The sequence below is a fragment of the Pelophylax lessonae genome (genome assembly GCF_965119305.1).
Source record: "Pelophylax lessonae genome assembly, chromosome: 9".
Classification (NCBI taxonomy): Eukaryota; Metazoa; Chordata; class Amphibia; order Anura; family Ranidae; genus Pelophylax; species Pelophylax lessonae.
The window spans coordinates 246270272-246293624 of record NC_138776.1 but is presented as its reverse complement, the minus strand read 5'-3'; the positions used below and the strand labels follow the sequence as shown (position 1 = coordinate 246293624).

At 46.5% G+C, this 23353-nt stretch overlaps 2 protein-coding genes across 2 annotated transcripts in view; one reads left to right on the top strand and one right to left on the bottom strand.

The window, feature by feature from the left end:
• Positions 1 to 23353, bottom strand: part of LOC309564355 (uncharacterized protein) — a gene marked incomplete at its 3' end in the record, with an annotated part of 715072 nt that overhangs the window by 605424 nt on the left and 86295 nt on the right.
• LOC309562961 (uncharacterized protein) overlaps positions 770 to 23353 on the top strand; it is a 23839-nt gene continuing 1255 nt past the window's right edge. The window contains exons 1-9 of the mRNA XM_082267288.1: positions 770 to 852; positions 973 to 1834; positions 9811 to 9908; positions 10033 to 10135; positions 11692 to 11790; positions 11923 to 12036; positions 17359 to 17456; positions 21405 to 21504; positions 23189 to 23353. The exon at positions 23189 to 23353 is cut by the window's right edge and continues 1255 nt beyond it. Of these exons, the coding sequence (XP_082123414.1) occupies positions 835 to 852; positions 973 to 1834; positions 9811 to 9908; positions 10033 to 10135; positions 11692 to 11790; positions 11923 to 12036; positions 17359 to 17456; positions 21405 to 21504; positions 23189 to 23353 (1657 nt within the window). The 5' untranslated portion in view covers positions 770 to 834. The remainder of the gene's footprint in view (positions 853 to 972; positions 1835 to 9810; positions 9909 to 10032; positions 10136 to 11691; positions 11791 to 11922; positions 12037 to 17358; positions 17457 to 21404; positions 21505 to 23188) is intronic.

Genomic DNA, 23353 nt, shown 5'->3' with positions numbered 1-23353 from the left:
CAATTCAGATGGGCACTGATAGGCAGCACTGATGAGATGGCACTGAAGGGCACTGATGAGTAGGTACTAATATGCAACACAGAAGGCACTGATAGGCAGCACTGATGAGACGGCATTGAAGGGCACTGATGAGGAGGCACTAATATGCAACTCTGATGGGCACTGATAGGCAAGCACTGATGAGACGGCACTGATGAGGAGGCACTAATATGCAACTCAGATGGGCACTGATAGGCAAGCACTGATGAGACGGCACTGATGAGGAGGCACTAATATGCAACTCAGATGGGCACTGATAGGCAAGCACTGATGAGACTGCACTGATGAGGAGGCACTAATATGCAACTCAGATGGGCACTGATAGGCTGTACTGATTAGACGGCACTAAAGGGCACTTATAGGCAGCACTGATGAGCACTGATGAGAAACAAGAAATTCCCTTTTCCCCTTTTCCTATCCTCTCCTCTCTCTCTTCCTCTCTCCTTTCCTTACTGCTCAGTTAAGTTGATTTAACTTTAACAACAACACCTTATTATCAAGTACTGTATGCCAAACATTCCAGAAATATTCCAGGGCAATCCATACACTGTATAAAATGTTAAACCAGACAGGCCAACCTGCTCTTCAAACACTTTTTTATTTAGTTATTTATTTTATTTAAAAAAATGTACACTGTCCCTGTGTCCCTGTAAGTCCCGGTTCACACTGGGGCAACTTGTCAGACAACTTAGACAACCTTATCCTTCTCTCGTCTCCATCCATCTCCTGCAGAATTCAGGACTCCCACCACCACCAGAGCAGGTAGTAGACCCGTGATGTAACGTGACCAGACTGATGACCCCAGTAAAAACGGTAGGTATAAGAAATAATAAACATTTGGGGGGGCTGCAGGAAAAAAAAAAAAAAACTGTTGGTTGGGGGGGAGGTAAAAGTTGAATCTGGGCTTTAAATGTATTCCATTTCTATTTGTAGGTGCCAGCCATGCCATTTTGCATCGTCTCGGGCTGCTCCAGCAAGTCCAATAAAACCACGTCGTGTAGGGGGATTATTTTGCATGTCTTCCCTCGCAGCATTGACAGGATTAAATGCTGGCTGCGCCAAACAGGACAAGACTTTGGAAATCTCAACAAATTTGCAAAGAGAGTGTTGGACGGCAAGAAAACGGATATTTTCAGATTGTGCTCTGAGCATTTTACGCCCGACTGCTACGTCACCAACATTTCCAAAAAGATCTTGAGAGACGATGCTTTGCCCACCATATTTCCAAACAAAGGGGTCATCTTCGCGGCACGTTCCAAAAGAGCAAGGATGGAATTTGGAGTTAGTAACACCAATTATCTGAACACAATGTTGGGTAGCAATCTTGTAGCTTCTACTTCCATGGAGAATGTGAAATTTGGCACTGGAAATTTGGCTTGTGGTCTTGGATATTTCGCCTCACAGCCATCGAACACGCAAGAGGGCTTCATTGAGGTTATGAGTACCTCTAACCTGAATTCTGCTGACCCAGAAGAACCTAATTATATCCCTGAAGGAACCTCAAGTCTCAGTGAAACTCTTACGGCAGAAGAAAACTCCCGGAGATCCAGTGAACTAGTTTCCGAACGAAAATTTATTGTGTTTGAGTCTTGCCTGGATAAAATTCTCAAGAAAGTGTCCTGTTCTTGTGGAGAGAAGATATGTGCTCTTCACAAAGTGGTACAAGGAACGCATCTACGTGTCACTGGGATGTGCCCATGTGGTCATAAAAGTCTTACGTGGGAGAACCAACCCATGAGGGCTCGGAAAAACCAATTTGGAAATGTGCCCTCTGCAGGGGCCTCGTGTAATAGAGGTAATTAAAACAACATTACCTACTTTAGACCCATGCTATAGACAAAAGATTGCAGGCTCCATAGACCAGGGACAGTCCAACGCTGAACTGTTGGGGCATCGCTGTTTTCCGGTGGAACGAAAGATCAGGTGAGTAGAGTTGAGCGGACACCTAGATGTCCGTGTTCGGTGGGTCCGGCCAAACTTGAAAAAAAAGTCCGGGTCCGTGACCCGGACTTTTTCCGAACTTGACCCGGACACTGAACCCCATTGAAGTCAATGGGGACCCAAATTTTCAGGCACTAAAATGGCTCTAAAAAACCAATGGAACGGGCTAGAATGCTGCAAATGGCAGCAAAATGTAGTTAAGAGCATGGCAAGTGCTCTTAAAAAAATTCCCCTTTAAATTTGTAATTTTTAAATAGCAGATTAGAACAGCACTCTGTAGTAAAATATAGCTGAACGCTGCACACAACAGACTGATAAAAATATTTTTTTTCCTCCCTCCTCCTCCTCCTCCTCAGTGGGCTCAAGTGAGGGCAAAAAGATTGTTCACTGCACCACCCCCCACACTGCAAAATCGATGTAGATCGCTAACGGACGATTGTTCTGTCCTGTGTCTCCTAATCTCTCCCTGCCTACTCTCTCCAGCCTGTCCCTAAAATGCTCAAATATCTTTCCCTGCCTACACTCCGACCTGTCCCTGCATTCTTTTCGGGCACAATGTTGTTTTTCCCTGTCTGTCCCTAATCAGCAGCAGCCAGCACCGTTATGTGTGCTCTCTCCCTACACTACAGCAGACTGACGCGCGGCACTGGGTCTCTCGAGCTTATAAAGACCTGGGTCACATGCTTCAGCTGGCCAATCACAGCCATGCCATTAGTAGGCATGGCTGTGATGGCTTCTATGGCACACCAGTTAAACGTTTGTTGATTGGCTGTTGAAACCGCGCCATCACATACAAAACAGGAAATAAAATTACCGAACACGGATTTTAAACCCGAATATACAGTAAAGTTTTCGGGTCCGTGTCCGGGTAGCAAAAATGCAATTATCTGGTACGGACCCGAATAATACAGTCCGTGTTCGCTCAACCCTACAGGTGAGTATAAGCTTTCTCCTCAACCCACGACAAAATGAGCAGGTGACCTGTGCAGTGCGGGTACTGCCCCACTGCATAGGAATACTGCTTTTTTTTTTTGCCTAGAGTTGGGCTTTAAGAAAGGTCTTAATGGAGGTGTTCTACGAACAGCATTGGCTGCTTCTTCAGAATGTACAGTGTTGAGACATCTGACTGTCTTTGAAAGCATCACAGCTGAGACGTACAGTGATCTCTATGCCTTGACCAGAGATGATAAATTTTGAGATACTGTAGGTAGAATTCTCTGCATTAGTTGCTCTTGGTGAAACTTCTGCTCCTCTGTCCAAGAAAGTGTAGATGTGAGGTGCTGGATCTTTTTTTTTATATCCAGGAAAAAAACTTTATTAAACTTTATAAACAACAAAACATACCAGAGTCCAGATCAGACAGATCACAATCTATAAGGATCATAGAGATAACAAACGTCAATAGAATAAAACCATACATCAGACACCTCCACATAGATTGTTATAAGCAAGCTAGAATCCACCATAGCTGCCCACACCCCGTTGTTATCCAGCATAATGCGCGGCCAGGAGCAAAACACCAGACAAATCCCATCTATTCTGCAATCCCCAACCTTCACGCCACCCCAGCCATTATATTGTCAAGTATCAGTTCTACCGGGGCCAGGCCCGGCACAGCCAACCAAGGAGCCCATAGCCTCTCAAATTTACCCGGACTGCCCCTATGTTGACATATGTACTTCTCCAATCTAAGTGTGTCTCCCATTGCAGCAACCCATTCCTTAACCAAAGGGGCTCTCGGGGAGATCCAGTGCCGCAGAAGTAATTTCCTTGCCTGGAACAAAGCCTGCTGAGCCGGCACAGAGGCCTGAACGCCACCCATGATGCCCAGCAAGCAGACCTTAGGATCCTCCGGCAACTGGACCCCGAATGCCCCAGAAAGCGTATCAAGCACACCCTTCCAATACATATGAAGTTTGGGGCACCTCCATAGGAGATGCATCAAATCCCCATGATCTCTCATACATCTGCTACAGGTTGGGGAGTCTCTCCTGCCCATCCTATGTAACCTGGCAGGGGTGTAGTGAGTTCTGTATAAAATATACAATTGAGACAATCTTTGAGCCACATTCAGGGAGCTCAACTGCACTGCCTGTAAAGCCTCCTCCCATTGTTTATCCTCAAACGCTCCCACATCTCTCTCCCATTGAGGGACCATGCGCAGCGGATGCCGGTCCATAAAGGAACCCAACAGCAGAGAGTAGCAGTGCGATAAAAATCCCTTATACTTGTCAACCGTGGACATAAAATGAAATACTGGTGCTGGGGAATGTACCCAAGAGGTGCTGGATCTTTGACTCATCAAAAGGAAAGGTGGTGGTGGACTTACTTGAATGACCTTAGCAGCTCTACAAAAGAATGGGAATCCCGAAAGAGGTAGGGGCCACCCAAATTGAGAAATCCACATTAAAACCAAACATTTGTCTCATCAGTCCAGAATCCTTTTTTTGCAGTGTGATAACTAGCTTTAAGGGATAGAGCCTTTAATGACAAACCACTTGCTTCTCTTCTTTTTAGGGATTTTATGGCCCAATTTTATTAAAAGAAAGTTAAACACAATTCCAGAAATCAAAAATCAACAAGTTTTCAGCATTGCTGTTCCAACCAAAAAAAAAAGAAAATCACATTAAGTCTCTTGGCCTTTAGTGCTGGTTCACACTATAGTGCTCTGCATAGTGCACTGCTCTGCAAATCACATGCGATGTCTGTGCAATGCAAATTCAGCCATACAGATTTTATAGCTGAATTCGCATCACATTCAGACCAAAGTCGTGCACAGTGATGGGAATAACGGACTTAAAAGTAAACAGCGCTATAACGCCGTTACTTTTGTGGGTAGTTAGTAATCGAATTGATTACTTTTCCTCCCGCAGTAATGCCGTTCCCTTAACCGGTTGCCGACCGGCCAGGCAGAGTGACGTATCGGTACGTCACTCGCCTGTCACTGACTTGCGAGCCTATCGCGGGCGGGCGCGCGCCCGCCGAGGCGCGCGCCCGCCGCGGCTCGTTCACAGGCAAGTCAGTGCGTGTGACCGGCGGACTCGATGTCCGCCAGTCACACTGCGATCGCTCCTGTGAAGGGAGAAAGACAGAGCAGCTTGTGTAAACAAGCTGCCTGTCAGTTCTCCCTGTGTAAAAGTGAAGATCTGACCGTTCTACTATGTAGAACGGTTGATCTTTGCTTTTACACCAATAGGAATGTCCCTGCACAGTAGAAAGCACGCCCCTAGGACACACTTAACCCCTCCCTGTCCAATAAAGTTAACCCCTTCCCTGCCAGTGTCATTTTTGCAGTAACAGTGCATATGTATAGCACTGATTACTGCAGTAATGTCACTGGTACCCCCAAAAGTGTCAAAAATATCAGTCAAGGGTCCGATCTGTCCGCCGCAATGTCGCAGTACCGAAAAAAAAATCGCAGATCGCCGCCATTACGCGTTAAAAAAAAAAACACCAAAAATGACAAAAATCTTTCCCTTTGTTAGTAAACGCGATAACTTTTGCGCAAACCAATCAAAATACGCTTTTTGCGATTTTTTTTACCAAACATAGGTAGCATAAAACAAATTGGCCGAAAAATGTTAAAAAATTTTGATTTTTACTTTTTTTTGGGGGGAATTTCATATAAAAAAATGTGAAAAATATTGTTATTTTTGCAAAATTTACGCTCTTTTTTTGTTTATAGCGCGTGATCAAAAAATCGCACAGGTGATCAAATACCACCAAAAGAAAGCTCTGTTTGTGGGAAAAAAAGGACGTCAAATTCGTTTAGGTACAGCGTCGCACGACCGCGCAATTGTCCGTTAAAGTCACGCAGTAAAAAATCGCAAAAAAAACCCTGGTCCTTTAGCAGCCAAATCCTCCGGGGCTTAAGTGGTTAAGCCGCATTACCGCAATTACATCTACCACCACTAGATGGCAGAAATGTAACTCCTCCTCACTCCTCTATGACTCTGCCGGCGCTGTCCGCAGTACCGCCCTGTGCGAGAGTGGAGTGCACAGCCAAACTACAGCAGAGTTACAGCGTGCCAGGCCAGGCCTTAAATATTATATATAATACCACCACCGTCCACAGTCAGGCACAGCCACTGGAGACAGCCACAACAGTAGGGACAGCAGCACAGGCAGACAGACAGCCTGGAGGACGGAGCTAGACGGACCCCACCAGTGTGTCTGGCCACACCACCAGCCACCACCACCAGCAGCCAGCCAGCAGGTACCAAAAAACAAAAAAAAAAAAAAAAAATACGGCTACCACAGTCAGGACTCAGACCCAACCAGTGTGCCATGCCACCACCAGCCACCACCGCCAGCACAGGTACCAAAAAAAAAAAAACCATAAAATACCACAGTCAGGACTGGAGTAGACTCAGGAGTCAGACGCAGGTCAGGTACCACCGTACCACACTGCCAGTACCCCCACCAGTGCCACACCACCAGCCACCACTGCCCACAACCACCAGCAGCAGGTACCACTCGAGTAAAAAAAAAACACCACAGTCAGGAGTCACTCAGGAGGACTCAGGTCAGGTACCACTGCCAGTACCAGTGTACCACCACCACGCAGCCAGCCGGTACCACTCAGCAAATACCACTCAGGTACCCACTGCCAGTGTACCACGCAGCTGGAAACACTCAGCAAATAATACTCAGGTACCAGTGTACCACGCTGGTACCAGTGCCACTCAGCAAATACCACTCAGCAAATACCACTCAGGTACCAGTGTACCACGCAGTCAGCCAGTGCCACTCAGCAAATACCACTCAGGTACCACTCAGGAATCAGGATTCACCACATAGGTGTCTCGTTGTCCCACAGCAACATTAAAATAGTGTAGATTATTGTACAATGTTTTATAAAAATAAATATAATAAATAAATAATTATAATAAATTATATATATATATATATATATATATATATATATATATATATATTAAATCAAAATAATAATTGCTTCTAGTGTTCATTTCATTCATTTAACATATTTAACCACTTCCATACCAGGCCTATTTCGGACACTTTGTGTTTACAAGTTAAAACCAGTATTTTTTCCTAGAAAACGACTTAGAACCCCCAAACATTATATATATTTTTTTAGCAAAGACTCTGGAGAATAAAATGGCGGTCATTGCAATATTTTTTGTCACGCAGTATTTGCGCAGCGGTCTTTAAAACGCCATTTTTTTGGGGAAAAATTACATTTCACTGCATTTAAAAAATACTAAACAGTAAAGTTAGCCCATTTTTTTTGTATATTGTGAAAGATGATGTCATGCCGAGTAAATAGATACCCAACATGTTACGGTTTAAAATTGCGCCCCCCCCGTGGGATGGCGACAAACTACGGTCAATAGAGATCTCAATAGGCGACACTTTAAATTTATTTAACGGTTACCAGTTTAGAGTTAGAGTGTAGCTCTTTTTTTTAAATTATTGCTCACGCTCTGGCGATCGCGGCGATACCTCACATGTGTGGTTTGAACAGCGATTTCATTCGCGGCTCAACTTCCGTATACGTTTTTTTTTTGTGCGCGAGCTAACGGTGATCGGGGCGGCTAAATTTTTTTTTTTTCCCATTTATTTTATTTATTTTTTTAACTTTATTACAGTTTTTAAAAAAAAAAAAAAAAATCTGATCACTTTTATTACTGTCACAAGCAATGTAAACATCCCTTGTGACACCAATATGTAGTGACAGGTACACTTTATGGAGGGATCGAGGGTCTAAAAGACCCTAGACCCCTCCACTACACTTCCCTGTATGCAAAACGCCGAAAACGGCGTTTTTGCATACAGCCGTTTTTCAAATTTGGCGCCGTTTTGCAGCACACTAACCCGGAAGTGACGTCATGGACGCCGCCTCCGGGTTACGTCATCGGAGACCCGATCAATGCCGTTTCCGGCATTCATCGGGACTCCATCCAGCCGGCGGATGCGCCGGCTGGGTGCTCGGGGCTCCCGGTGGGACGGGAGCCCCGGTAAAAGCCGCGGAAGGCGGCGGGAGGGGGGGGGATGTCCCCTCCCGCCCCCCCCGGGTAACGATCGAGCGGCTCCCGAGCCGCATCGATCGGTACCGACGGAAAGCCGACCGTCGGCTTCAAACAACGGTACCGGGATGATGCCTCTAGCTAGAGGCATCATCCCGGTATACCCCCGCAAAGTTTGGACGTCATATGACGTCCACCTAGGGGGAAGTGGTTAATATTGGGGGCATCCAAGTTATTGGACATATTTGATTGTGTGTTTTTTTTTTTTTTTTTTAAAGTAATGCAATAGTTACTTTCCCTGGTAATTAGTTACTTTTTTTACTAAATTTTTTATTTATTTGTTTTTCAATTTTTCCATTAAACTTTTACATGCATTCATGGTATCGGTTATTATTTACAATATAACAGAGTCTACATTTTTCCCTATTTTCCCCTTTTCCTTTAACCTCATTCTCCTTCCCTTCTTAGGGATAAGTTATATCATCATTGTTCAGTATTTATGACCCAAGTATTCCTACCATGTCTATTTAGGTCCTTTAGTCTCTGCATTATCACATCACATCTCGTACCATAAAACACTTAAAGCGGAGTTCCACCCAAAAGTGGAACTTCCGCTTTAGGGAGTCCTGACCCCCCGACATGCCACATTTGGCATGTCATTTTTTGGGGGGGGGGGGGGGGAGCGGGTACCTAGTTTTGACAGGTACCCGCTCCCACTTCCGCTCGGAGCGCCGCGGCGCCCTGAGTGGAAGTTCTCCTCTCCCCCTCCCTCCCTGCAATCTTCTGGGACACGTCAGAGGTCCCAGAAGATTGCCGGCCAATCACGGCGCGCAGCGCGACTCGCGCATGCGCAGTGGGTACCCGGCTGTGAAGCCGCAAACTGTAACAGCCGGGTGCCCACAGCAGTGATGCCGGCGCCGAGGGAGAGGATCGTGGCTTCCGCCGGCCGCATCGCTGGACCGTTGGACAGGTGAGTAAATGGCTGGAACTCCGCTTTAACTTCCCCTTGTGGGGGGTGGGGGATTAGTTACTTTTTTACTATACCAAATTACTTTTTTTAAGTTACATATGCAGGACCCTTTTTTTGGTCCGCACCAGAGATGGATCGCGTGGGTGTTCACACCTAGGCGATCCAATTCCTGTCCGTGATATGCGAACTAATCTGGGGGTGTCATTAACTTTGGTGTCTGTTGGAGAAATAGTGCCCCATTGTTGGGGTCAGTGCCATTGCTGGTGTCAGTGGGATTAATAGTGCTCCATCATTGGTGTCTGTTTTGAGAAATAGTGTCTTGTATCAGTGGATGGAAAAGTGCCCCAAGGGCCGGGTAAAGGCAAGCAAAGGGCCGCAGTTTGGAGACCACTGCTCTATATCTATAATCCAGGATGACTTATGCCCCGTACACACGCAACAATTATCGGCCGACCGATCATCCGACTTTTGTCCAGTGTTGTTGTGTTGGTTGGAATGTGCCTAGACTGCACACGAATTTTCTCGGCCAACAAAAATCTACTTCAGAAGTGATGTCATGTGCTGGTTTACTTTCCGTGTGTTTTTTCTTCTCTGAGCATGCCCAGTCTTGCTCATCAGATTTTTGTCTGCCGAAATCTGTACTGACTGACGGAAAATCGGCCGTTGTGTTGACAGCCAACAAAAATTTTATAGCCTGCACACCAGATTTTATTCGGCCTAAAAGTCGGAGTCGGTTGTCGGAAGCATCATACTAACAAGCCGAAAAACGGCCGATCGGACGTTGGCCGAAAATTCCCGGCCAATAATCGATGCGTGTGTACGAGGCTTTACAAATGATATAATTGGTCGGTGTGTGTGTGTTTCCTACAGATGGATCCAGTAAGAAAAATCCCCCAGAGAGATGTCCCCGTCCTCTGTATTCCCAGGACTCCACACGGGAACATCAACACATCACAGAGAATTACCAAGTGAGCAAAAACCCAATCTCATCAATCAGATAATAATCCATTTACTGTATTAATGAAATCGTTATTTGTTACGTTAAATCAGACTCACTATGGAGAGATTAAAAGTATTCTCTGTCTCATCTAGAGTAAAGGCCTGAACATTATTAAAGTTGAAAATGAGGAAGAGCTGAATGAGAGCGGCGATGAGTCATGTAAGGAGGAGGAAATCCCTCCAGAGATCAGCACAGGTAAGTAATAAACACTAAGCCCTGGTCCACACCAGTGCCATTTCAACTGTCAAATCGCAAGACAAGTCGCACCCCATTGCCGGCAATGGAACTGTTTGTCACAACAATTTGGAAAAGATTCCTGCACTACTCTTTTTTTTTTTTTTGCAATTTCATTGCGAATTGCATTGACTTCTGTTAACCACTTGCCGACCGCCGCACGACTATCTACGGCGGCGGTCAGCCCCTCACAGGCAAAGTGACGTAGGGCTACGTCACTAGCTTGTGAGGGTCTAGGGAGCGAGCGCGTGCCGCCGGAGGCGCGCTCGCGCTCCCGCGTGGTCACGGACCCCCCCGCGCGTGTGACCGGCGGACCCGATGTCCGCCGGCCACTCTGCGATCGGCGGGGGAGAGGGAGAAAGTCAGGCAGCTTGTGTAAACAAGCTGCCTGTCATTCTCCCCTCTGTATGAGAGATGATCATATGGATCTACTATGTAGATCCGTTGATCACTCTGCATACAGCTGAAGCCACAGCCAATCACAGTTAGAATCACGCCCCTAGGGACACACACAGCCCCTCCCTCTCAAATAAAGTTAACCCCTTCACTACCAGTGTATTTTTACAGTAACAGTGCATATATATAGCACTGATTACTGTAGAAATGTCACTGGTAACCCCAAAAGTGTCAAAAATGTCAGTTAAGGGTCCGATCTGTCCGCCGCAATGTCGCAGTACCGCAAAAAAAATCGCAGATCGCCGCCATTATGCGTTAAAAAAAAAACAACAAAAATGACAAAAATCTTTCCCTTAGTTAGTAAACGCAATAACTTTTGCGCAAACCAATCAAAATACGCTTTTTGCGATTTTTTTTTTTTTTACCAAACATAGGTAGCATAAAACAAATTGGCCGAAAATGTTAAAAAATTTTGATTTTTACATTTTTTTGGGGGGGAATTTCATATAAAAAAAAGGGAAAAATATTGCTATTTTTGCAAAATTTACGCTCTTTCTTTGTTTATAGCGCGTGATCAAAAAATCGCACAGGTGATCAAATACCGCCAAAAGAAAGCTCTGTTTGTGGGAAAAAAAGGACGCCAAATTCGTTTAGGTACAGCGTCGCACGACCGCGCAATTGTCCGTTAAAGTCACGCAGTGCCGAATCGCAAAATACCCCCTGGTCGTTTAGCAGCCAAATCCTCCGGGGCTTAAGTGGTTAAATGAAGTCGCAAGCTGCAATGAAATCAGAGGTCCAAATTGCACTGATCTGCGGCTTTCAAATCGCAATGAAGTAGCACAATTTCAAAGCCGTACTGACGTGAACCCGGGCTAAATCTAGAAAAGAGTCCTAGATTCTCCTTGTTGAGTCCTCTGTCAGTAGACAGTAATGGGGGGACAGTATGTGCCCATTGGGGGAGTCAGGAGCCATCAGCCTCTATTAGACTCCGGCTCTCCTCCTCACATCATGTCATTGTGTGTTACCAGCCAAGAGATGTGACCAGTCTCCCCCCACACACACTCTCTGGGGTCTCTCATACATCTCAGTACAGGGGGCTTCACTCTCATCTTTATTCACAGACCCCGGAGACACTCCAAGAGAGATCAGTGATGAGGAGGAGGAAGAAGAACATAATGTGAGAATTAAAGAGGAGGAAGTTCCTCCAGAGATTTGCACAGGTGAGGAATTACTTTTAAGTCGCACAAGTGTGAAGGGGCCTAATACCTAAATATTTGAAAGTGTACAAATTATTCCAACTATCTCATACAGTATCTCAGTACATGGGGGTTTACTTTCATTTATATTCCCAGACCCTGGAAATACCAGAGGGACTCAGACAGAGGTCAAATCTGAGGAGGAGGAGGAGGAGGAAGACGAATGTGTGAGGATTAAAGAGGAAGAAATTCCTATAGAGATCAGCACAGGTGAGAAATAAACACGTAAATTCCACCAGCAGTTTGTTGTTCTCTTGGGGCTTGCATGATCTGGTTGGTGATGCATAGTATATGACTTCATACGGCACAGGTGTCAAACACAAGGCCCCAGGGCCGAATGCGCCCCCCCCCCCCCCCCAGGCCATTTTATGTGGCCCAGCTGCGGCACCCCCTTGTCTCTGCAGTCGGCAGCAGAGAGGACAGAACTCCTCTGCCAGATCCTGTGTTTCTCTGTGCAGCTGCAGAAAGGATCATCTTTGCTCGCCCCCCCTTCTCAGCAGTCTGCAGCAGAGAGGAGGGCAGAACACCTCCAACAGATCCTGCACTTCTCTATGCAGCCGCAACACCATTTTGTCTCTGCCTCCCCTGATCTCAGCCTTCAGCAGACTCCAGCCCTCCTCCAGACCCTGCACTTTCTTGTTCCCAGATCCACCCGCATCTTCTTCCTGGCAGCAGCACAAGGTAAGGGGGTGCATTGTCATTGCCAACATTTAAAAAAAATTTCCAGGGACACTTTGCAGCACAGCTATCAATCACCACACCCACTTCCCTGAAGCTCCGCCCACTCTGCATAATTAATCTTGCCTATTTATCAAATTATAGAGTCTACTCAATATAGAGAGAATTACAGGAAATTAAAAAGGGAATTTGAAACTTAAGGCCACAGTAGCAGAGTTGGAATAATTCTCCCATTCAGCTGCATTACTTCTGCGTAACATTTATGGGCAGCCTGATTAACAGGCGCTTCCAGGGACAATATAAATTACCTGGGACAGGCTCCTATTTCCAGGGACTGTCCCAGGAAAAAAGGGACAGTTGGCAAGTATGTATTGTGATGTAAGGAAGGGTGGGTGACTCTTGGCTTCTGATGGTGGGGGGGCTCTTGACATCTCATATAAGGGTGTAAGGGGGCATGAGGTGCTCTGGACATCTAACCTTACAGATATAACCGGCCCTTTGAGGGCAACCATAATGCTGATGCGGCCTGCGATGAAATTGAGTTTGACACCCCTGCCATACGGGATAACAACTAGGGTTGCACCGATACCAGTTTTTTATCGGCAGTACATGTACCGATACTTTGCGGTGCAATTTTTGCGTCAATACCAAATAAAAATTGCCGTAAATTGCACTGCAAAGAATCGCTTGCAATTACCCTGCTGGTGAGTGTGCACAGTGGTGTATTTTGGTTTTGTGCTGCCCTAGGCAAGACTAAAATTGGGCTCCCCCCCCCTCCTCCTATGTAAATTTGCCCCACTCCTTTTTTAACGGATTTGACTCCCTCCAAAATCGAAGGACTACAAGTTCCAGCATGAACCCCTGAGATCTCACGAGAGGGGGGCGGTTGTGAGAGGGGGTGGGAGAGAGAGAGGGGGGTGGGTGAGGGAGAGAGAAAGAGAGAGGGGGTGGGTGAGGGAGGGAGGGAGAGAGAGGGGGGATGAAAGAGAGATAGAGATAGAGGGAGGGATGAGAGAGAGGGGGGATGAGAGAGAGGATGAGAGAGAGAGATGGGGGGGTGAGAGAGAGAGAGAGGGAGATAAAAGAGAGAGAGAAGGGGATGAGAGAGAGAGAGGGTGGGGATGAGAGAGGGGGATGAGATAGAGAGAGGGGGATGAGAGAGAGAGGGGGGGAGAGAGAGGAGGGGTGAGAGAGAGAGAGAGGGGGTGATAAGGGGATGAGAGAGAGAGTGGGGTGAGAGAGAGGGAATGAGAGAGAGAGGAGGGTGAGAGAGAGAGAGAGAGAGAGAGAGAGGGGGATGAGAGAGAAAGAGAGAGGTGAGAGAGAGAGAGGGGGGGGTGGGTGAGAGGCGGTGAGTGAGAGATAGAGGGGGGGGGGTGAGAGAGCAACCAGTGGCTAATAGAGTCTCAGGTGGAGGGGGGCAGCTTTTCTGCTGCCCCCCTGCATAGTGCCGCCCTAGGCCTGGGCCTTGTTGGCCTAGGCCAAAATACAGCACTGCGTGTGTATATAAAAAGGAAAAAAAAACATCTAGTGCACAGGTGTCAAACATAAGGCCCGCGGGCCAAATGCAGCCCCCCCAGGTCATTTCATGTGGCCCTCGCACCTCTCCTGCAGCTGCGGCACCCCCCTTGTCTCTGCCCCCACCTTGTCTCTGTAGTCGGCAGTCGAGAGGACAGAACGCCTTTGCCAGATCTTGCACTCCTCTGTGCAGCTGCAGAAAGGCTCATCTTTGCCCACCCCCGTTCTCAGCAGAGAGGAGGGCAGAACTCCTCCTGCAGATCCTGCACCGCTCTGTGCAGCCACAACACCACCTTGCCTTTGCCTCCCCTGGTCTCAGCATTCAGCAGACTCTGGAAGCTGACTCCAGCCCTCCTCTGGTTCTCCTCCAGACGCTGCACTTCTTCCCAGATCCACCCGCATCTTCTTCCTGGCAGCAGCACAAGGTAAGGGGGTGCATTGTGATGTAAGGAAGGGTGGGTGACTCTTGACTTTTGATGGTGGGGGGGTTCTTGACATCTCATGTAAGGGTGTAAGGGGGCGGTGGGGTGCTCTGGGCATCTAATCCTACAGATATAACCGGCCCTTTGAGGGCAACCATAATGCTGATGCGGCCTGCAATGAAATTGAGTTTGACACCTCTGATCTAGTGGGTAGTTCAAAAAAAATGTTAGAACTCACAGTACATATCTTGCCACATGCAAAAAAATCAAATAAATCAGGGCTGCTGGAGGAGAAGTTCCGGGACCCCGTGGGTATAGGGCGGAAGTGATGTCAGCTTGGGGGCGGACCACCTCTACATATCTTCCTGCCCTGTGAGCACCTCCAGTGGCCGTGATTTGCTATCATCGGCAGACTGGGACACCTTGCATGTGGCCAGATATGTGCTGTGAGTTCTAACATTTTCTTAAACTGCCCATGGTGCTTTTTTTTTTTCAAAATGTTTTAACATTTTAGGCCAATTCATTTTCTGCTACATATTTTTGGTAAGAAAAAAATTGCAATCAGCGTATTTTGATTGGTTTGCACAAAAGTTATCGCGTCTACAAACTACGGGAAGGATTTATGTCATTTTTATTGTTTTTTTTTTTTTACTAGTAATGGCGGCAATCTGCGATTTTTTATTTTTTTTTGCGGGACTGCGACAATGCGGCGGACAGATCGGACCCCTAACTGACATATCTGACACTTTTGGGGGGGACCAGTGACATTACTACAGTAATCAGTGCTAAAAATATTCACTGTTACTGTAATAATGACACTGGCAGGGAAGGGGTTAACATTGTGGGTGATCGAGGGGTTAAATGTGAGCCTAGGGGAGTGATTCTAACTTTGGGGGGGGCATGGCTTGTGAAATGATCATGGAGACCTGTGATCCTATATAGAAGGATCACATGGGCTCCGTGATCATTCCAGGGAGAAGAACGGTCGGCTGTGTTTACAACAGCAGACCGTCCTTCTCTCTCAGTGGGGAGCGATCGCAGGTGTCAGGCGGCAATTGGAGCCGCCAGCCCCGTGCATTGGCTTCCCCGCTGATGAGCGGGGGGCGGGAGAGCGCCGCCGGCCACGCGCGCTCGCCCCCTAGATGCCTGTGCGCGACCGACGTATACCTACGACGGCTTGCGCAGGAGCGGCTGCCTGACGCAGTGACCGTAAAGTGGTTAAGCTGCCCACTAGATGGCGCTTTTTCCTTTCTATACACACACAGGAGCGGTGGGGGAAATCGCATGCAATTCGGACAGGAATCGCACTGCAAAGTATCGGTTTCGGTATCGGGAGCGTTTGGGCGAGTACCGATACTTGCGCACATGCTTGATATCGGCACCAATACTGGTGTCGGTGCATCTCTAATACAAACAAGATAACGGTATACGGGAGCTCAGTGAATGGCATGTCTGCTAAATTCTCTTGAAACTTTTTTTTTTTTTTATATTTGCTGTGAGTGGATAGCAGGCCTTGCTCCAGTCTGATCATCTTTATGAATTAAAGTGATTGCAAATTCTTTTTTTTTTTTAAATTAACCACTTGCCGACCACCGCACGACTATCTACGTCGGCGGTCAGCCCCTCACAGGCAAAGTGACGTAGGGCTACGTCGCTTGCTTGTGAGGGTCTAGGGAGCGAGCTCCCGCGTGGTCACGGACCCCCCCGCACATGTGACCGGTGGACCCGATGTCCGCCGGCCACTCTGCGATCGGCGGGGGAGAGGGAGAAAGTCAGGCGGCTTGTGTAAACAAGCCACCTGTCATTCTCCTCGCTGTAAAAACACTGATCACACGGATCTACTATGTAGATCCGTTGATCAGTGTCCTTACAGCTCAAGCCACAGCCAATCACAGTAGAAAGCACGCCCCTAGGGACACACACAGCTCCTCCCTCTCAAATAAAGTTAACCCCTTCACTACCTGTGTATTTTTACAGTAACAGTGCATATGTATAGCACTGATTACTGTAGAAATGTCACTGGTAACCCCAAAAGTGTCAAAAATGTCAGTCAAGGGTCCGATCTGTCCGCCGCAATGTCGCAGTACCGCAAAAAAAAAATCGCAGATCGCCGCCATTACGCATTAAAAAAAAAAAAACTACAAAAATGACAAAAATCTTTCCCTTTGTTAGTAAACGCGATAACTTTTACGCAAACCAATCAAAATACGCTTTTTGCGATTTTTTTTTTTTTACCAAACATAGGTAGCATAAAACAAATTGGCCAAAAATGTTAAAAAATTTTGATTTTTACATTTTTTTGGGGGGGAATTTCATATAAAAAAAAGTGAAAAATATTGCTATTTTTGCAAAATGTACGCTCTTTTTTTGTTTATAGCGCATGATCAAAAAATCGCACAGGTGATCAGATACCACCAAAAGAAAGCTCTGTTTGTGGGAAAAAAAGGACGCCAAATTCGTTTAGGCACAGCGTCGCACGACCGCGCAATTGTCCGTTAAAGTCACGCAGTGCCGAATCGCAAAATACCCCCTGGTCAGGAAGGGGGTAAAATCTTCCGGGGCTTAAGTGGTTAAAATAACAAACAGGTTTTCACTTACCTGCTCTGTGCAATAGTATTGCACAGAGAGGCCCTAAACCAGTGATGGCGAACCTTGGCACCCCAGATGTTTTGGAACTACGTTTCCATGATGCTCATGCACTCTGCAGTGTAGTTGAGCATCATGGGAAATGTAGTTCCTAAACATCTGGGGTGCCAAGGTTCGCCATCACTGCCCTAAATCTTCTCTTCTGGGGATCTTCTTATGGTGGCACACCTGCGGGTTGGCTCCCAAGCCAGACTGTGCGTATCCATAGACACACACTGTCCTGTAAAACCCAACGTCACTTACGTGGTTATATATGTATATCTTACAGGTTCACTGAGTAACAGAAATACACCCGAGAGTCGCAGTCCTCCGAATTCTCCAAATTCCACAGAGGAACATCACAAGATCCCACGCCATCATCAACAGGTAGATGAGGCCAGGACCTTACGTTCAATCAACACTACTATCTAGTGCAAGCGTTAATCGTGACTTAGGCTGGTCCTACATGATTCACTTATTTTTCTTCAACCACTGGGTTGAATGAAGGAAAATAACTCGATTCCCGCTTCCACACACTCAATGTGGATGGGGGTCCTCCGGCTGCTCTATTGTATTCTAAGAGTTGGGAGACTTCCCAGCCATCAGAATACACTAATCAGCACCGCGGGCTATAGCCTGGTTGTACATAAGTAGATCATTAGATCAACTTGTGTACAACCAGCCTGCTCATACATGGATCGATATATGGCCGGTCCCTGATGAACTGGCTGAATTTTGATCCATGTATGGCCGGCTTAAGGCTGGCCATACATTACATCATTTTTTTACACTTTTCTGTACAATTTCCTTTAGATTCACCTTCAACTATGTAGTACAAAGGCCTGCCTAATTGGATACAATTGAAAGTGTTGTTTAGTTTTGACCTCATATTATATGGTTTCTGGTAAATCTAACAGAAAATTGTACAAGGAAATTAAACATGTATGGCCAGCCTTAGCCTTTTCATTAAAATTTTTAACCACTTCAATACCGGGCAGTTTCACCCCCTTACTGCCCAGGCTAATTTTCAGCTTGCAGCACTGTCGCTATTGAATGACAATTGTGCAGTCATGCAACACTGTACCCATATGAAATGTTTATCATTTTTTTGAGACATATAGAGCTGTCTTTTGGTGGTAGGTAATCACACTGGGTTTTTTCATTTTTTGCTAAACAAAGGAAAAAAAGTTTTCTTAGTTCTTGTTATACAATTTTGCAAATAAGTAATTTTTTTTTCTTCACGTGTGCTAATGAGGTTTCACTGATGGGCACTGATGAGGCTGCACTGATGGGCACAGATGAGGCTGCACTGATGGGCACAGATGAGGCTGCACTGATGGGCACAGATGAGGCTGCACTGATGGGCACAGATGAGGCTGCACTGATGGGCACTGATGAGGCTGCACTTACGGGTACTGATGAGGCTGCATGATGGACACTGATAAGGCTGCACTGATGGGCACAGATGAGGCTGCACTGATGGGCACAGATGAGACTGCACTGATGGGCACAGATGAGACTGCACTGATGGGCACAGATGAGGCTGCACTGATGGACACTGATGAGGCTGCACTGACGGACACTGATGAGGCTGCACTGACGGACACTGATGAGGCTGCACTGACGGGTACTGATGAGGCTGCACTGATGGGTACTGATGAGTCTGCGCTGACGGGTACTGATGAGGCTGCACTGACGGGTACTGATGAGGCTGCACTGACGGGTACTGATAAGGCTGCACTGATGGGTACTGATGAGTCTGCACTGAAGGGTACTGATGAGGCTGCACTGACGGGCACTGACGAGCCTGCACTTATGGGAATTGATGAGGCAATAGTAATAGATAGGGGGCACTGATGGGTGCTGATAAGTTCCACTGATGGGGCTGCACTGATAATCAGGGCACTGATTATCAGTGCAAAAAATGTACTGACAGCCTTGTCTGTTATTGGCTCTCCTTTCCTCACACAGACACAGCGTGTGAGGAAAAGACTGCCGATAACCGGCAAGTCTGTTTACATGTGATCAGCTGTGATTGGACACAGCTGATTACATGGCAAAGGGCCACTGTGATTGGCCCTTTACCCCGATCTGTGATCAGCTGTGTCCGAAGGATACAGCGGTCACAGAGCGCGTCTGATGCCTGCCCCAGGGGGCGCTCAGGGGGTAGGGTTCTGGAAGGACATCCGTGGACATCCTCCCATAACTGGACGACCATGCTGTAGCTGTCTTTCGGCTATAGCGCAGTCGGCAAGTGGTTATGGACCCTTCTGCAGCAGTTTTGTGAACCTTTGCTATGAATGTATGATTTTGTGGCATTTTATTTTTTTGACACATTCAGGAGATTTACTAAAACTGGAGCACTCAGAATTTGGTGCAGCTGTGCATAGTAACCAATGAGCTTCTAACTTCAACTTGTTCAATCAAGCTTTGACAATAAGCCCTCGTTCACATCAGCACGATTTGACATGCGATATGACATGTCAAATCACATGCCAAATTGCAGTCTATTGCTGGCAACGGCACTGTCCCAAGCGGTGCAACGCCGACTTTGCGGCGCCGCACTGATTTCCAAAAGTAGTTCCTGCACTACTTTTGGCGATTTCAGGAGTGATTTCAATGGACATCTGTGCATGAACCCCCCAAAGATGTCATTCAAATCACCCCCGAACTCCCACAATTTCAAACCCGTGTTCAGTGTGAACGAGGGCTAAAACCTAGAAAAAAATTGGTTACAATGCACAGCTGCCCCAGATTCTGTGTGCCCCAATTTTAGTGAATCCCCCTCAATAGGTCTGGTCAAAGGCACATTTCAACCTGGTCACTACAATTGTCTCATCTGCCTGCTCAGCGGGGATGGGCGGATCGATCCCCCGCTGAGCAGAACGGAGTCCGTTGGGCGGTGCGCCCGTGTGAAAGGGGCCCTACATTCCTGGCATGTGTCGGGAATGCTAATTGTCACATGTGCTTGTGCTGTCAACCAAACTGTCAAACCATCAAATGGCTGGTATCGTAATTGATCACATGTGCAGCACCATGGCAGTTGCAAATCAAACAAGATGGCTGCTTCCTTTGCTAAAAAGGAAAGGAGGGTTTAGTTTCACTTTAATAAAACCACGTCAACAGCTGATGGTTTGGAGTACATCATCTTGCTTTCAATGCATTCGATCGAATTTTTTGAAACTAATGTGCTAATGGCCAACCTAAATGCAGAGCTGAGATTATACTTGCTGTATATCTTTGGGACCAGTTAGAAATTAGATAAGTAACCATATTTGTTGGTGTTTTTAGCCATTTTATAGCCTCATTTGTCCCATGCACAATCTAGCTTTTTGCAAATACCGTATATACTCGAGTATAAGCCAACCCGAATATAAGCCGAGGCACCTAATTTTACCACAAAAAAGTGGGAAAACGTATTGACTCGAGTATAAGCCTAGGGAGGGAAATGCAGCAGCTACTGGACCCAACTGGACCACCATGAGACACAAAACAGGGGCTGCAGACATGGTACAGGAGATGGTTCAGGCATGGTACAGGAGATGGTTCAGGCATGGCACAGGTGATGGTTCAGGCATGGCACAGGTGATGGTTCAGGCATGGCACAGGTGATGGTACAGGCATGGCACAGGCATGGCACAGGTCATGGCACAGGCATGGCACAGGTCATGGTATAGGCATGGCACAGGTCATGGTAAAGGCATGGCACAGGTCATGGTACAGGAGATGGTATAGGCATGGCAACAAGTGGTGGCACAGGTGATAGTACAGGCATGGCACAGTAGGTACAGGCATGGCACAGGAGATGCAGTGCTGCGGGCATGGTACAGGAGAATGTCCTGTACCATGCCCGCAGCACTGCATGAGGAAATGCAGGGGCTGCGGAGGAGTCTCACTTACCTGTTGGTGAGGTGCCTTAGATTTAAAAATGGCGCCGCCCGGCACCAACATGTCACCGCGCATGCACCGCCGATGCTCGGAAAAGCCCATACACGTTCGGCTATTCCCGGGCATGCGGCGCATGCGCGGTGACATGTTGGCACTTTGCCAACATGACACTTTGACGCGACTTGAAGCAATGCCTGTGTAATATTGAGGTCTATGGACCTCAAGTTGCATCAAAGTCGGACCAAAGTAGAGCAGGGAATACTTTTGAATTTGCTGTGACTTGAAGTTTCACAGATATGAATGCTACTCATTGGAAATGATGGGGTAAGACTTGTCATGCGACTTTGCAGTCCCAAATCGCACAAGCGTGAAAGGGGCCTAAGTTTAGATGGGCAATCGGCTGTTCTTATAGTGAGAACATTCATTGTCCTTTCTTGTGTTATTCAGGTTGAAAGTCCTATTAAAGTTGAAGTGAAGGAGGAAGATGTGTACCTAAAGGGGGAAGAGCCATGTAAAAAGGAGGAAATTCCCCCAGAGATTGGCACAGGTGAGTAATAAACACTAAGAGCCCAATATACTAACATGTAAAGTGAATTGAATCTATGTATTGGGAAATTAAAGTGTCATTAATCCCACATCATAAAAAAACTATCAACTGGTGTATTACATGCGGTTCATACTCACTTCGTCACTATGGGATTCCTTTTCTGTTTTCTGTAAAAAACCTGGTTGATCCTGCTGCTCTCTATCCCCTCTTTCTGTCCATGTCCCTAATTCAGCTAGGGATTTTGCACAGCAGTGTTGGCAGCTCTGCACATGCTCAATTTTTAATGAGTTTCTATGTTGAGGATTTCTTCCCTATCGCATCTGAGCAGCCCATGTGACTATAGAGTCACACATGTGGGTGTATACACAGTGGTAAATGACAGTCCACCTCCCTTCTCCTCCATGCCCACTAAGCAGCTAAACACAATGGGGGCGAGATATTAAAAGTAGATTAATGGAGGCTTCACCTCCCTCTTATTCTAAGACACAGGCTGGAGGGGCGTGACACAGCCTGTGACTGGCAGAAATCCCGCCCACACCTTGTTATTGCCAAAAAATAATAAAGATTTGATTTCAAATATTTATTTGTATGCCAATTTAAAAACGTTTATTGATATGAATTATGTATTTTTACTCTGTATCCCAAAGGCTTTTTTTCTTTTTATTTTGAACATGTGACCAGCAGCAGAGGACTAGTAGCTCCTCCTGCTTATGTTTCCCTGCAGACAGGCTGGAAGAGATCTGGGTCATGTGACAGCTGTATATCGATAAGGAAAAATGTACTTCAATGTTTTTTTTTTTTTTTAAGGGACAATGTCAATCAAACAGTGTGTGTTTAGAATCACTTTAATATAAATAAATAAAGGAGCCCCCATGACCAAAATAATTTGTCGCATAACAGTTGACAAGTTTGAGAAAAAAACTCACTCCAGTATGCCAGCCATGTGTCAAGAATCACCAGCAGGGATGACCAAATCTGCGTAGCTAAACTTGGAAATTTAGACCAGACTAAATATAGTAAAGGAAATGTAATCATAGCAAAACAAAAGACATCCAAACACCATCAAACAGGAAACACAGCAAACGAGAAGATACAAGTGAACAATAAACCGAGTGACAAGATACCTAACAACCTAACTAATATAATATATACGAAAAGAGGAGCACAAATCACAGGGAATACCAGAAATGCATCGAAGAGGGAAACCGGACCTGGAATTAGGAGCAAGGGAAGCAGGAACAAGGTAGCAGGGTACAGGGCAGAAGTAAGATAAAGGTGCAAGGCAGGATCAGGATGAAGATTTAACAGCATGCATGGATCTTACTGGCAGGCAAAATACTGATGCGAGAGAAACTAGTAGATGAAGGACTAAATACCCTCCCATCAGACAGCAGATCCCAGTAATCAGTCTCCACCTGGTGCTGGCTGCTGGGAGCGTATTTAGTTCTTCCTCTACTAGTGCCTCTCACATCACTTCAGCTGGTGGACACTGGAACTACAACCCTCTGCCCAGGGAACCGCAGTTTCACTAGCAGGGGATCCAGATCCTGACACCATGAGTAAACCGTATTTCAGCCTGCACCTCTTGTGCCCTAGGAATTGGCCTGTATAAAGCCCCATCTCTGCACAGTCTATAATGTCCACTGTTATAACAAAGTTTTATTTTTTATTTTGTTTTCTCCAGATGGAAAATACAGAAGATATGACATAGAGCAACGTACCATATTATCTCCCGAGTGTGAAACAGAAGGTGATGACATTGCATCCGAGTCTTCAGAGGATGATGACATCACATCTGATTCTTCAGAAGAAAACTCCACCACCCAAAATCCCAACACAGCCCTTCCTC